Below are 17154 nucleotides of genomic sequence, written 5' to 3' on the forward strand. Positions count from 1 at the left end.
GCTTAAAGATTTCCAGTTTGTAGAATATTTAAGAAAAATTTTTGATAATTTATAATTATATTATAATTGTATAAATAGTGAATTGAGTTTTAATAAAACATACATAATAAAATATAATATCAAAGATGGTTAAGCTTATTTGACTTTAGTTGAAATAAGGCTAACATTAGTATCACTGTAAATTTATGATGACGAATCTCAGCCAAGATTTTGATAATACCAAGCCATACTATTATATGGAGTCTTGGTGGCTTAGTGGCTTAGTGCTACGGTTACATGTGTCTCAGATCAGTTTTCTTGCCTACTCTTGAAACAAGCACTGCATTTCAACTCTTCTCCATCTCCTCAAATTTATGACAAATCTGGCTGCCCCACTACTCAGTAGATGAGCTTCTATTACATAAAGAAAATAATTCATCAGAGAGCAAACATGTTTAATTCCTCATATCAAACCTACACGCCTCTTGCATCTGTGACCAATCCTTTCTTTTTCCACCCATTATGTTAGGGGAATTGACCCACCTTCTACCTAAATCTAACCCACACTTGTGTTCTGTATTATACCCCCTTTTTCCACTTCAACTAAATAAAACAAATTGTCATCGAGTTGATTCCCACTCATTATGGCCCCATGTGTGTCAGGGTAGAACTGTACTCCATAGGGTTTTCAAAGGCTGATTTTTTGTAAGTAAATAACCAGGCATTCCTTCCAATGTACCTGTTTGGGCTCGAACCACAAACCTTTCATTTAGCACCGGAACTTGTTGACCATTTGCATGACCCAGGGATTCCTCAACTAAATATTTTCCATCATTTAGACATTCTAGTTGTGTATCTTACGTTCAGTTTTTACCACTCTCTACATTTGTCAGTACTGCTTCTTCCTTCGATAATGTCGATCTTAATTCCAAGTCCATCACACCACAAAAAAAAGTGATTTCTCTGGTGTCAATGATTGTATTGATATCATTATATCTAAAAGGCATTTTCATAGACATAATTGCACTTGACCTTGCAGCAGAATTCTGCATTTTTGAAAAATTTCCTTTTAAATAATGTATTTCCAAGGACTCTATGATTCCATTCTCTGCCCGTTTTTCGTTCTGTAATTTTTGTCCTTCAATTTCCATTTTGTTGAATGATTCAACTATATTTTTCTTATATTTTTCCCAATACTTAGTTCTAGATCATTCAAATCTACTATATTTTCCATAATAAGTAAAAAATGATTTACACATATGCTAGCAATTTCCAAATTTATACATCCTGTTCAAAAATCTCTCATGAGTTCCAGACACTATAATCTTCTGCCTATTTTGCAACCCAGGTGTATATTCGAAGTAATTTTGGAATTGACATGTTCAAAAATAAAACTCCAAAAATTTTGGGGCTGTGTCTGTCTTAAACATTTTTGACTTGACCTGGGTATTTTAAGATATATTTTAGTTATTTCATTCTACATGTGGAATTATTTTACTTAAATTCTAAATTTTGTGAATTTTACCTGCCAAGCCCCATAGATGAGAATTCTATTCCTGTATGACGGGTTTGGTGGTTGGGGCATGGAGTAGATGGAGTGTAATAGAGAAGGATGAGATAAGACATGATCAATATTAAAGTTCTTTCTAAATACCAGACAGCGAGAGAGAGGCCAAAAGATACAATGTTATGTTGTTGTTAACTTCCAAAGAGTCAGACCCCGATTTGTGGTCATTCCATGTACTACAGAGTAGAACTACTTCATAGAGTTTTCTTGGAAGCAGATTGCCAGGACTTTTCTCGCATAGAACAGTTGGGTTGGCTCAAACTGCCAACGTTTCAATTAGCAGCTGATTGGAAACTGCTTACACCACCCAGGCTCCTAGTTAGATAGATGATGGGTGGATGGATGGATGGATGGATGGATGGATGGATGGATGGGTGGGTGGGTGGGTGGGTGGGCGGACAGACAGATAATATACATACATACATATGTGCATTAATGGCAGTTGCTAAAGCCTATTGCCAATTCTCAGTTTTCTTCTTTCCTGTCCTATCAGCAGCATTTGAAAGAGGCGATCAATTCTCCTTGAAACAGTTTTACTACTTCTTCACTGACTTGACAGTACTGCCCCACTCTCAGCCCACTACTGTTTAATCTCTTTACTCTTCAATATTTATACAATATACTTTCCTAAACTTGTGGCGCTTATCTTTCTTTCATGTACCTCACTTCTTTGGTGAGCTTATCTAGTCTTCTGGCTTTAAGGGGCACGTTTTTCCTGAGGACACCCAAATCTTGAGCCAAAACTTCACCATTGAACTTGAGGTTCATACATACAACTGTCTATGATGCCTCTACTTGGATATTTAATAACATAGACTGATTGATGTTTCCAAAATTGAACTTCTAATCTTCCCATTCTTCTTCAGCCATCTTCCTCATCTTAGTGAATCGCATGTCCATCCTTCCAGTTGTTGAGGAACCAAACCTTAGATTCATCCTTGTCTGCTCTTCCTCTCATACCCAACATTCAATCTTGCAACAGATCTTGCTAGCTCTAGCTGGGTATTCAAACTCCACTGCTGCAACACTGATCTATGCCATGATCATCACTTATCTGGGCTATTGTTGTCCTTTTGTTTTATCCTTGTCCTTTTCAAACTATTCTCAATAGACCACCAGAATGATTTATTTAGATGTAATGTTACTCCTCTTTTCAATATTTTCTCAGTTGTCGGAGAGTAAGACCCAAGTCTGAACAAACATCCCAATCCCTAGTGTCCAAATCCAAAAAATCCAACCCAGTGCCGTCGCATTGATTCCGACCCATAGAGACCCTATAGGACAGACCCTATTGCCCCATAGAGTTTCCAAGGAGTCCCTGGCGGACCTGAACTGCTGACTCATTGGTTAGCAACCGCCCCCTATTACCTCCCTGATTGCATTTCCTACTAAAATCCCTTCACTCAATCCTCTCTAGTCACATTGGTCTTGATAATTCCTGACAGTCCTAAGAACTCTTGTACATTATGACATTTGCAATTGTTTTCTTCTGAAATATGTTACCCCAGATGTCTGCATGTATTATTCTCTTCCATAATTCAGAATTGTATTCTGAATACAATTGTGGCCCTATGTAAAACTGCACTTCTCCACCCTGACAACACCTACTTGTATGGTATAACTTTTTTCTAAATAGATACCAATTTTGCTTACTTATAACAATCTAAATATAATCATCTTTGCACATTTTCTCACAACTGACTGCCTTCTACAGTAATATCTTTGTGTTTGATCACGTGCAATATGTTGTATAAGGGCATAATTTTTGTCTTTTTTGTTCATTTACATGGACTTGTGGCCTGGAAGAGTGTCTGGAATGTTGAAAGAGTAAATTTGATGAAATACGGAATGACAAAATGAATGAATAACAAAGGAGAAGAGAGACAGAGAAAGGGAAAGAGACATTTTGTGTTCTTACTAATAATTGCCCCTTTGGAAAATTTTATCTTGCTTGTATTATAATTCTGAAACAATAATGATTTAAAACAAATAAGTTATATTAAATATTGCTTTAAGTGAACCACAGATACTCTAAAATTAAAATCAATCAGAAGTGGAAAATTTTTCAAAGACTTAAAACTAACAGAATAATATAATTAAGTTAGCTGGTTCAATAAATACGCATTTGTCAATATTGGAGTCTGGGATTAATATTTGCAGCAAAATAAAGTCTTCATATTTTTACTTTGTTACCAAAATTTACTGGTATTCATACACATTTCTAGCTCAGTATATTGCCATTTTTTATTTGATACATATTTCAAAATTATTTTAAGTGTGAGACTTTGAAACATTTAAACTGTGCTTGAATATTAATTGAGAAGTTATAGAGTGTACAATTCCTACTTAAAAACTAGAAAACAGGCAAAATTCTTTTGGGATTGCCTGATTAATAAGGAGCGATGTCAAATTGAGGCACAGTTCTGATTGAAGCAGTCTATGAATAAATAATAGAATTATTGTCAACTTCAACTTTAGAAAAGTGATACAGGGCCCAATTCTGAGGTAAATTGAAGGGAACAAAGTTGAAAAGTCTTTTTTAAAATATTTTTAGTGAATTTTCCACTTTATTTGTCCTTAAACTTTCCCCTTCATCAACAACTTATGATTAATGCAGATCCATTGAAAACAAAACAAGAGGCATCTTTCAGTATCTGTTGAAATTAAATGAAATGGCCCAAGGCATTTGAGAGGCATACTTACTTATTTATCCATTTTTATATAACGTACTGGTTTCTTAGAGAAATGTGTGTCCACTAAGAATGATTACTGCTCCTGTGGAACAATTTTACATAAGTTTTTTTTTTTTTTTTAATGAGAATTGTATGACAATGTCTACTGGGTACAACTGAACATTTGGATAAGTTTGTTTAGTTATTAATTATAAAGATACTCTAAATCAAACTCTAGATCAAATATTTACTTCCAGATTTTGACCTAATTCTATGTTTTACTTCCAGCAGGAAAAAAGCCAAGAAAGTTCAAGAACCAAAGGTAAGGAGTGCATGTTTTAAGATCATGGTCAATTTAATTGATAGAAGTACAGGCAAAAAAAAAAAAAAAAGATTTTGCACTGTTTTGTAAATAATGAGAAAATGATAACTCAGAATATTCAAGCTGATTTTGAAGCCATTGAGAGCCCTTTGGGAATTCTCCGGGACCATGGACAATTCTCCGTTCAGATGTTCCTTCTTCATATGGTACTGTTGAAAACTTCAAGAGAATGTTCTGTTTAATTCCTAGATTGTTTTGGTAAAATTTCTGCATCAGGCATTGTCTTTAAAGCATGTCCACAATTGGCAGATGAATCTTTTCAAGGTATGTTTCCTGGACTGTCATCTCATTGTATTTTCTGTGAACAAACCAGAAAATATTTATGCATATCCTAAAAGCTGGAAATAGTTCTTAGCATGCAAGAGTCACCTCTAATCAGACACAGGGAGCTATTTTCCTTACAGAGGCGTGCTTAAGTTTCAATCACTGAGAGAATAAATTACTCCCGATAGATTGCAATCTCTCAACAGAAGGTTTCCATTAGCCTATGATGCTGTTGCTCTTAATGACAGAGCTTCCTGGATTTGTCCTGGGTCTCAGCCTCCTGGCCTCCCCATTCAGGTGCGGGCCTTCCTACATTTTGGGCCTCCTCACCCACCTACCTATTTCTGAAGGCGTCTTGGCAATACCAATTTTGCTTACTTATAATAATCTAAATATAATCATCTCTGCACATTTTCTCACAACTGACTGTCTTCTGCAGTACTATCTTTGTGTCTGATCATTTGTTATGTCTATATTATTAAGAATAGGAAAAGACATGCATTTAAAAAAATTTTTGCTGGATATATTTTATTCAAATGATTTATGTAAGACTGCCTTTCCATGGATTCCTGCCCTATTTGTGTTCATTTTCAGCAATTGAAGTATGACTTGTTATTTTATATATGAAATTATTAGACTTATTTGTTCTCAAAACACTCATATTAATTCAAAGTTTTACACTTTTGTGCTGCAAAAGGGGATTTCAGTTCTGAGATATGCTGTAGGATGTACAGTTAAATGATACATGCATTTCAAGCATATGGTGTGTATACCTTATTTCCTCATGAAGGTCCCAGTGGTTCAGCTTAATCTTAAATTATATTTGTTATTCTGTGATAGTAGAAGTAAATTTAGAGTAGCTTCTTACTTGATGGCTTATTGCCTTGGGCTACATATATCATATTATCTGAAGTAGTAGAAATTATATTTTCCAGCTGCTGTCTGGGAACATTTTTTTTCTTTCATAATTTAATAAAAAATTGGGATGATGCTCGTCACTTATTTTAGTGTTATTAACATATTGTTTAGATCTCTCACTTGCATTATGGCTTCTAGACTACTGAGTTGTAAGTAAATCATATATATGTGTGTATGTCTGCACTCAAAGGCACTGGGTTTGGGGTTTTTATATATAGTTACTTTAGAACTTATTGTCTTTCTCTACGTAGAAGAACTCAACATTTTTCTTGACTATTTTTAGAAATCATCCTGAAATTTTGACTCACTGGAAATTATGAATGGTCATTTTTAAAAGTTTTTAAATGTCAGTATTTTGGAAGAATACATTTGGGGACATAAAAGGAACAGCTTATCCATTGGTTTGGATAGCTGACAAATTCTGAAATTCAAATATTTTACATGCCTTGGCAACTAATTATGGAAATGTGAGCTATGTCCTCATTTGATATTAATAACCAATTCTAAGCTGGTAATTCTCTTGACTTCCTGAATAATTGGTAATCTCATTTACCAGAATAGTTTCATAACATTAACAGAAATGTCTCAAGAGGAAGTCTTTAATCTTCTAATTTCTGCATTCTGTGCCTATTTCTGCTTATGACAGCAATCCTAAATTAATGATACCAGTGACTTGAAATTACATTAATGAACAAAGCTTTCCAATGAAAGTTGAGTCTCCTTTTCTCCATGTACTTAGAGATAGATATCTGTTTTCAAGCTCATAACTCTATCTCTAATTGAATAATTATCGGACACACATATGTTCTTATTCTAATACAATTTAAAAATACTATAAAACAATCCATTTTTTACATACTCTAAAAGTATGTTTATATGAAGATCAAGAGAGAAAATAAGTTTTGGTTGAACAATTATTACGCTGTTGGATTGTCAACTGATTTTAGTGTATAGCTTGCCTATTGTTAAATGAATGGAGGCTCTATTTAGTACATTCATTTGGGGGTTGCGATTGTTTAAGATGTTTTTCCTTAAAGTTGTGTTGAAGATCATAGCAAGAGAATGAAGACACTCTTAATGGTGTGAACAAAAGAATCAACTATCAAGACAGTCATCTTTAACATTTTTCTTTGGTTAAATGAAAGATATAACATTTAAAAATGTTATGCATTAAAATGTATTGAGTGTTATAAATATGATTGGGAAGCAATTTCTTCTGAAGAATATTTCTAAAATAAGGAGCACAAGAAGTCAGCGTCTGCTGATATTTCTCAGGGAAGTCATTAAATTTAGGGTGTCGTTTACTTATTTATACTTCAGGGTGGTCTTTCAACAGCTTTCAGTGATGAAACAATAACACGTTTGAGGAAAATTTAAATAATTCTTGGTTTACAAATAGTTTAAAAATTCTGTCAACTTAGAGCTTGTAATTTTCTAAAATAGCTTAATACATTCACCACGGTAATAAGGGTGTTGTTATTTGTGGAGTGGTTAAGCTCTAGCACACCTCTGAGTACCAGCTTGCCCTCACTCTGGAAATTAAGTGATGCTTGACTCTCTTATTTACCTAAAAGACCCAGTTGCTTTTATGACATAACCCTCCCCAGTTTTCAAGTGAATGCTCTTGGCTCTTCCCATTAAAAATGATTAAAATAAAACATGTTTGACTTATATTTCTATTTTTATTTTAGTTTTGTGTTTGTTTTTAAATCTGTATGAAAAGGGAACAGTGAAAATTAAAACTGTTCCCCTGCTGGCCATTCACGTGCTACCACTAACACCTGCATTCTGTTAAAGGTCTGACAATGCCAAGCACTCTTCTTGGATCTTTAATTATATTATCTCATTTTAGCTTTCACACAAATGTTATCAGGTAAGAAAGAGCATTCACCAGCATTGTATTTTGAGAAATCACATCTAAAGTAATTCAAATCAGCATTGTCATTAGTGTTCTATTTTAAAATGGGTCATTTTTTATTTAAACAATTACCAATTATACTTTAAGTAAGATTATCATATTGTTATGCTTTTTTCATAGATGTGGTAGATACAGATTTTATGTTTTTTTTTTCTTTGATTGTTACAGATATTTTCTCTAATACACATGCACATACACACTGGTCAGCGATTCGTAACTTTAAGAAAAAAATAGACAATGGTAAATAAAACAAGAATTTTCTAAGAAACATATCTAAATCTTGTGCTAGCTTGTACACAAAATACTTGTGATCTTAAATGAGTGACTTAAGCACTCTAGATTGAATTCCTTTTTTTTTTTATGGTAAACATTCCCGTAACAAAGACCATGATATCAAAAGTTCTTTATGTATCTGAACTTCTGAAGCATTATAATTTTATAAGAACATTGGACAATGTTACTATTGCTGATTCTCAGTGTGTTCCAAATGGTTTATATGAAAAAGGTAAGAGGCACAAGTGTTCACCCTGTGTTCTGCCAACATTCTACCGTATATCAAACAATCAAGGAAAATATGTTAAGATCATAGTTAATCAAAATAAAATTTTGTGTTTGGGCAATAAATGTCATTAAAGAATTATGGAAGATGCAGTCTTTACACACAGTTTCCTATTTGCCTAAGTACATATATATATATATATATGTATATATATGTATATATATACACATGGAAACGCTGGTAAGAGCTATGGCTGCTAACCAAAAGGTCAGCAGCTTGAATCCACCAGGCGCTCCTTGGAAACTCTATGGAGCAGTTCTCCTCTGCCCTACAAGGTCACTATAAGTAGGAATCGGATTTGATGGCAACCAGTTTATATATATATATACACATATATACTTAAAAACAAAACAAAACTCACTGCCGTCGAGTCGACTTCGACTCATAACCACCCTATAGAACAGAAAACTGCTCCACAGGGTTTCCAAGGCTGTAATCTTTACTGAAGCCGACTGCCACGTCTTTCTGTCATGGAGTAGCTGATGAGTTCCAACAGCTGACCTTTTGGTTAGCAACCAAGCACTTTAACCAGTGTGCCACCAGGGCTCCCTTATACATACACACATATGTACGAGTTACTTAGGTAGTGAGGAGGAGGGTTGCTATGAATTATGGAAGATTGGAATGCCAAAGGTAGAATGCTGATTGCCTGAGTATCCAGAGCTCTTTTTGCAAGCATAACCGCACAGAGTTGCGGGGGTTGGCTCACTTTCTTTAGGGCAGTTAACTAGTCAGGAGGAGTGATTGGGTAGCCATGGCCCCTTAGATTCTTATACTAAAAGTCACTGAATACAAGAACAAATGAAAATATCATATAAAACTGCAAGATGGTAATTCATGTATATAAGCCCTTTATAAGCCTCCTTAACTAATAGTTATATGTCTTCCTGTTTATGAAATGCCATATACACAGTACCATAAGTAATAGCTGATAAATGGAGATCATTACCATTACATGAAACACAGAGTTGTTATGTTTTTAAGGGATTGCAATAATGTGTATTATGAGTATTAGGTTCTTTGGTTTTTAGTTAGAAAGCTATTGTTGAGACAAATAAGCATGTGTAGGTTTTATGAAGCTGTGTTTTTGAATCTTTCATGTACAATACTTATCACCCTCAGGAAACTCAAGTACACAAAAAAACTAGAAAACTTACTCCTAGAAAACTTCAACCAAAGGACTGATAGTTTTCTTTCTTTGTTTTTAACAAACAATGATGCTGTATAAACCCCAGAAAGATGTCCTATGGCAGACTTGTGATAATAAATTTTTTTTTAAATAATTAAATCTTGCAAAAGAGTGTGAGAAGTAGTATTTTTTGCATAGTTCTCATGCCATAGCAATTACATTCTATTTGAGCAATTCTATTTTCCCTATATTTGTTTTATTAAAAAAAGCAGTTTTGGAATTAAATGCTGGAGGAATACATCCTCATGAGTGTTATTGATCACCTTGCAGCAAAGGATCATTGTCACATGCACACTATTTAATGGCACCTGATCACTGGTAACTCTGTCATTAACATCACGGACTTTGCAAACATTTCTGTCCATTTCGCTTCATATTTACCTTAACAATATGAATATAAATTGATTGCTGAGCCACAGGTCAATTAAAAATGTAATTCTCAACTATTTTAAACCCATTGCTAGACTGATTGTGATTTTATTAGCTGACATTTGTTCCATTGTTTTGATCCCTATTTTTTTTGAAAAGAAGATGTATGGAAGACAGTGAATTGGGGAAAAAAAAGAAGATGAAATCCAAATTCTGGAGGCCGTTGCCTAAATAAGATAGTAGCTACTTTGACAAACTTTTTTCAGAAATTAACAATTTCAGTTCTAATACATCTCAGAAAAGAAAAAAAAAATCATTGAAATATACCCAAAAACCCAGTGCCGTCGATTCGATTCCGACTCATAGTGACTCTATAGGACAGAGTAGAACTGCCTCATAGAGTTTCCAAGGAGCGCCAAATATATTCACTATAAATAATAAATGCCCTCAAACCCTCAAATACTTTAGTAAGTTACTTTCAAACAGTATAGATTTCAGTAAGTAATAGCTTTTCTGTGGCAAGTAAGGTAATACTCATCCTCCATCTTTAAAAAGTACATTTAAATAACTTGGTAGAGTTTTAGATGATCTCGATGCATGTCCTCCTGCCACAGCACACGGGAGACAAACATCTTCTCTACCTAATGACGCCTGTTACCAGCGAGCAGGGAGCTTTCAAGCAGCAGCTGATCCTGTTTCTCACTGATGCAGGAGGGCTCAATTTATGTTATGCCACACTTATTTTCTCTCCGTCTCTCTTTTTGTATTTTGCATTCATCATCTACTTTTCAAATGGATGACAATAAATCATCTCATCCAATGGGTTATTTATTTTGGTTTCAGTGTGATCTATTTTGCAGCTCATTTTGCCCACCAGGGGACAGTGCTCTCTAAAACAAGTCATCACAGCTGAGGTTTAGCGATGGTGGGAAAAACAACCCAGGGAAACTGTGTTTAATTTTTTCCTAACAAATAATGATTTAATGATGCATGTAATGGCTGCTGAATACTTGTTCAGGTATTTAAGCAGGCTCTTTGCATAATTCAATTTTCTTTTTCACCTGCCACCCCCAGAAAAAAAAACACTGGTTGCCATGGAGTCAATTCTGACTCATAGCAACCCCATAGGATAGAGTAGAACTGCCTCATAGAGTTTCCAAGGAGCACCTGGTGGATTTGAACTGCCAGCCATTTGGTTAGCAGCCATAGCTCTTAACCACTACACCACCAGCATTTTCACCTGCCCACTAACATCTTGACATTCATCTTCCCTTCCATCACCAATATATTTTAAATTCTAGACATTTAACAAAGCCTTAAATGGTTTCCTACAAAAGTTTTTAAAATTCCATAAGCTCCATTCTTTAGCAAGCCGTGAGTGTCTTTTTATGGTGATGGGAAATTTGGCAGTCATTCTGGGTGGTAGCTGTACAACATGATTAGTGTAACTGATATCACTAAACTGTATTCAGTTAGGTATTGCTCCTCTTAGGACTTCTTAGTGGCCCTTTTCTCACCTATAGTGGCATAACATAATACAAAATGTTTTAAGCATTAAATGAGATAAAGCAGGTGACCTTTTGAAAGATAAAATTCTTAAATTATGTGAGTTCTTATATCAATGTGTTTTGAAATGAATCATTTTTTAAAAAAACTTTCATGGTAGAAACGTTATGAAGAAAATAAGCTACAATTTCATGAAATGTTAAAATTAGAGAAAAGACATGTTGGTTTTTACTTTGCCTCATTATTTTACTTAATTGTAAATTATAATTTATATACTTTCCAAACTTGAAGACATCTGACCTACTGATATTAGATATCTTCTAAATGACTTACCCTACTTGTTCTTAGACTAACGTTGTTTTCTTGTCCAGTCCTTGCCATAATATATGGAGCTCTAGTGGGTTTGGTTTTTGGTCCTTGGTGGGGGAAAAAAAAAATTAGTATTGCAATGCAATGAACACTGCTTTGAACATAAACAGGTATCAAGGAGGTTTTCATTGCTTTTTGGGGGATAAAGGGTTATAATCTGACAGTGCCGTATAACAGATTCTTTAATAGTTTATATTTAAATTTGAAGAAATTTATGAGGTAACAAAAAATAAAACCAAACCTTATTTAACATGTTGGTTGTAAATTAACCACTGTTACATTTAGAAAGTACTACTCTTATGTCTTGGTGCAGGACAGGCAGCGTTTTGTTTGTTGTACATAGGTTTGCTGTGAATTGGAACTGACTCAACGGCACCTAATAATAAGAAACTTCTTATGCCAGAAAATTTGGGTTAATGTTGGCCTGCCAGGAGAATTGAGAAAAGGAGAATATAATGGCAAACTCAACTGAGTCAGTTACATACGTCTTAATTCAGGAGACATTTATTCATTTAAATATTAGATACTGAATTGGGTGCCGTGGAATTAAGGATTAAAGACATAGTTTCTTGCACAAACAGGCAAGTAGTACTGGATGCGTGTTTGTGAGTTGGGAACTAGGTTAAACTAATACAGTCACGGAATGCTAGGCAAACACAGAGGTAAGGTGAGGTATGGGGAGGGGATCTGGGAATAGATTTTGAAAAAGATTCATCTTTTCTTGATGCATCGGAGTCAAGATATTGTCTAAAAGGATGGGGAGTATGGGCAAGGTGTGGAAAGATGGAGGGTACTCTAGGCTTTTGGACATGAAAAGAACTAGGAATGTTTGAATGTTGATGTTACGTGGATGAGACTTAAAGGAGGAATCAGAGTATACAGAAGAATAGATTCATAGATTGCATTATAGCTAGGAAAATATCAATAGCAAATTTGATGACAGAAATGATTCTGGGGTGAAAAGGTTGCCTAGGCTGGATAGAGGATCGACACTCATTGATAGGTTTAGCATTAAGAAGTATTGGAAACAAGCTAAAGAATCTTCCAATTTGCCAAGCTGCCAAATATCTTCTTGCTCTTTTCCATCCTCTGAAATAATTATTCCATTGTTGACTTACAACAAACAGAAAAAATTAAGAACAGCATAATGATCATGACATTGGTTGTGCTTAGCATTTTAGAGCTCAGGATTTAGAGTCAGGGTATATTTCAATCTTGGGTCTATTATAAATATCTCTGTGATTATTGGCAAAAAACCTGACCCCAGTATACATAATATCCTCATCTTTAAAATGAGGATAGTAATAGTTATTTTTTGACAGAGTTATTTTAATGATTAAATGCTTTATCAAATGCAGGACACTTACCAAGAAGCATAAAGCATCTGAGATTTTATGCTGTTCACAAACTGACAAGGTAATTTGCTACAGTTCCACGGATGCTGGCAGAAGACATGAGGCTTCCCTGCCAAAGATAAGGGACAGTTACTAGACATAGCAACATCAGCATCCAGAGTATCAGCGTACTGTTATTAGCATCAGTTCCCACAAATCTATGAGAAGAGAGTCAGATAAAGCCACTGCACTTACACTGGTTTGCATTACAGCAGTGGGCTCCTCATGCCTTACCAATTTAGGATAACCAAATATTTTATAATGTGCAGGAAGCATGCCTGATATTTGTAGTGGTTGAAGACATTATCTTTATTGAATTTAAAAGTAAACATAGCGGGGCCAAGATGGCTGACTAGGTAGAAGATACCTCGGATCCCTCTTGCAACAAAGACTTGGAAAAACAAGTGAATCAATCACATACATGACAATCTATGAACCCTGACCATCAAACACAGATATAAAGAGTTGACCTGAGTGACAGGGAAGCAAAAAACTGCACCCTGAAGCAGCGACCACTTCTGGAACCTGCGACCCGCACCACAGCCTTGAGCCCTTGTGGTTCCCGGGTGTCGAGTGGCGGGGCTGATTGCGACTTGCTGAGGTGGGGCAGGCACAAGACACAGCCCTAATCCCTAGCCCCCTGGGGTAACCTCCATAGAGACTCAGCCAGCATAAGCAGGCTGCACACTGATGGGGCTAAAGAGAAAACGAGCAACCACGGGGAAGCAGTGACTGTTTTCGGAGCCTGGAGCCGGTGTCCCAGTCAGAAAACCTTGGCGCCAGGCTTTGGACTGGGTGCAGGGGAGCTGAGCACGGCATCCTGAGACAGTGCAAGCACAGGACGCAGCCCTAGCCCCCAGAAGTGACTTCGGGTGAAGCCCAGCCAGTGCACGCAGGCAGCGCAGCCACACGGCTGACAGGAGGAGAAGTCACCGGGAGGCAGCAACTGGTTTTGGAGCCTGGAGTGCGGCATCCCAGCCGGGGAAACTTGGCACTGGGCTTTGGACTGGGAGTGGAGAAACTGACCAAGGTTTCTGAGACAGCACAAGCACAGGATGTGGACCTGACCCTCAGGTGCAGTCTCGACCCAGCCAATGCACACAGGCTACACGCCCCTCGGGAATCTCAGATAAAAGAGTCATCACCTAGCAAGAAAAGTAACTTTGTCTATATTCCTAGGTGCTACTCTCTCCTATCTATCTGATCCCTCCCCTCCCCTTCCCAGGCGGCTTCATTAACATTGGAATTTCCTGGGCCAGAGAGTGAAGTGCTCTGTGTTTTTTTTTTTTTTTTTGGTTTTTTCCTAATCCATTCTCCTGGCCTGAGAGAAGCAGCTACAAAAAACCCAGGGACCAAAAATCCTTCCCTGACTTCCCGAAATTGGACTAAAAATACAGAACCAGCTCCAGCCAAGCATATGAGATCCACAGTCTTGGGCTTTCATCACTACAGGCAACAAGGTGGCTATTATAATGCAAAGGCAATTCTGATAGTGATCTGACTGTAATTGTTTTAGCAGATTACTGGAAAGACAAGTTTCCCAGGTCTGATATCTCTACCTATTAAACAGAGCCCTCACTGAACCACAATGGGGAGCTGAGGGCTGAAGCTCCACCCAAACGACCTAGCCTCCTGCCATAGGGGTCTGAGGATAGTGAACCTACCAATCTGTAGAGGTACATGCATTGGGTGCCTAAGGTACAGCTGCAGAGCCCACCCACCAAAGTGCTTTAGGAATAGAGACACACGTACCTCACGGGCACTTCGGGGAAGCCTGTCAGCATCCTGCCCCCCCTGGAGTGTGACCCCCTGCTGCTACTAGAATCTAGCACCACTACTCCTCTAAGTGAATAGGTGACAGTCTACACCACACACTTGGTGACCGAAAATTAGATTCTACTCACGAATAGTGAATAGACTCTTAGGCTTATGTATCTGGTAACAGCCCAAACTAGCTGGTAATAGGACATAAGTGATTCAAAGGCTACAACAGTCAAGACAGCGCAATCTAGTAGCCCATGTACATATATTGAAAGAAAACAAAACAAGATAAGGCTCAGTGAGCAAATATAAAATAAATCATTACAATATCTTATAGATGGCCCAGAGATAGCAGTCTGTATCAAACCACATAAAGAAGCAGACCATGATTGCTTCTACAACTTCCCAAATTAAAGAATCAAAATCTTTCCCAAATGAAGATACAATCCTGGAATTGCCAGATGCAGAATATAAAACTAATTTACAGAATGCTTCAAGACATCAGGGATGACCTCAAAAATGAAATAAGGCAATGTACAGAAAAAGCCAAGGAACACACTGATAAAGCAGTTGAAGAAATCAAAAAGATTATTCAAGAACATAGTGGAAAAATTAATAAGCTGCAAGAATCCATAGAGAGACAGCATTCAGAAATCCAAAAGATTAACAGTAAAATTACAGAATTAGACAATTCAATATAAGTCAGAGGAGCAGAATCCAGCAACTGGAATGCAGAGTGGGGTAGGTGGAGGATAAGGCAATTCACACCAATATAGTTGAAGAAAAATCAGATAAAAGAACTTAAAAAAATGAAGAAACCCTAAGAATCATGTGGGACTCTATCAAGAAGAATAACTTGCGTGTGATTGGAGTTCCAGAACAGGAAGGGATAACAGAAAATACAAAGAGAATAGTTGAAGATCTGTTGGCAGAAAACTTCCCTGACATCATGAAAGACGAAAAGATATCTATCGAAGATGCTCATCGAACCCCATATAAGATTGTTCCAAAAAGAAAATCACCAAGACATATTATCATCAAACTTGCCAAAACCAAAGATAAAGAGAAAATTTTAAAAGCAGCCAGGGATAAAGAAAGGTCTCCTACAAAGGAAAATCAATAAGAATAAGTTCAGACTACTCAGCAGAAACCATGCAGTCAAGAAGGCAATGGGATGACATATATAGAGCACTGAAGGAGAAAAACTGCCAGCCAAGGATCATATATCCAGCAAAACTCTCTCTCAAAAATGAAGGTGAAATTAAAACATTTACAGATAAACACAAGCTTAGAGAATTTGCAAAAACCAAACCAAAGCTACAACAAATACTAAAGGAAATTGGTCAGAAAATCAATAATATCAGATACCAACACGACACAAGGTCACAGAACAGAACATCCTGATATCATCTCAAATAGGGAAACCCCAAAGACAAATTAAGATTAATTTTAAAAAGAAAAAAAAATGCTCAAAACAGGGAATTATTGAAGTCATTATGTAAAAGATCACAATAATCAAAAAGAGGGACTAAATACAGGAGGCATAGAACTGCCATATGGAGAGGAAAACAAGGTGATATAGGATGATACAAGTTGGGTTTTACTTAGAAAAATAGGGGTAAATATTAAGGTAACCACAAAGAGGTCTAACAATTTCATAACTCAAAGTAAAAACCAAGAAAAACATAACGACTCAGCAAACATAAATTCGACTACTATGAAAATGAGGAGCACACAATTTTCAAAGAAAAACGTCTCAGCACAACAAAGTAAGTGGAAAAATGAAGTTGTCAACAACACACACGAAAAGGCATCAAAATGACAGCACTAAACACATACATATCTATAATTACCCTGAATGTACATGGACTAGATGCACCAATAAAGAGACAGGAGTCTCAGACTGGATAAAGAAACACGATCCGTCTATATGCTGCCTCCGAGAGACACACCTTAGACTTAGAGACACAAACAAACTAAAACTCAAAGGATGGAAAAAAATATATCAAGCAAACAACAATCAAAAAAAAGCAGGAGTAGCAATATTAATTTCTGACAAAATAGACTTTAAACTTAAATCCACCACAAAGGATAAAGAAGGACACTACATAATGATTAAAGGGACAATACGCCATGAAGATCTAACCATATTAAATATTTATGCACCCAGTGGCAGGGCTGCAAGATACATAAAACAAACTTTAACAGAACTGAAAAGTGAGATAGACACCTCCACAATTATGATAGGAGACTTCAACACACCACTTTCGGAGAAGGATAGGACTTCCAGTAAGAAGCTCAATAGAG

General features: G+C 36.3%; 1 protein-coding gene across 3 annotated transcripts in view; it reads left to right on the plus strand.

Moving 5' to 3' along the window:
* The window catches only part of FSTL5 (follistatin like 5), an 873776-nt gene that overhangs the window by 91574 nt on the left and 765048 nt on the right, over nucleotides 1–17154 (plus strand). For 2 of the 3 annotated variants that reach the window (XM_049906162.1, XM_049906163.1), the window contains exon 2: nucleotides 4510–4540. In XM_049906162.1, the coding sequence (XP_049762119.1) occupies nucleotides 4510–4540 (31 nt within the window). Of the gene's footprint in view, nucleotides 1–4506; nucleotides 4541–17154 lie in introns of all 3 variants that reach the window. The other variant, XM_049906161.1, reaches the window with a different exon arrangement.

The sequence above is a fragment of the Elephas maximus genome, chromosome 13 (genome assembly GCF_024166365.1).
Source record: "Elephas maximus indicus isolate mEleMax1 chromosome 13, mEleMax1 primary haplotype, whole genome shotgun sequence".
Classification (NCBI taxonomy): domain Eukaryota; kingdom Metazoa; phylum Chordata; class Mammalia; order Proboscidea; family Elephantidae; genus Elephas; species Elephas maximus.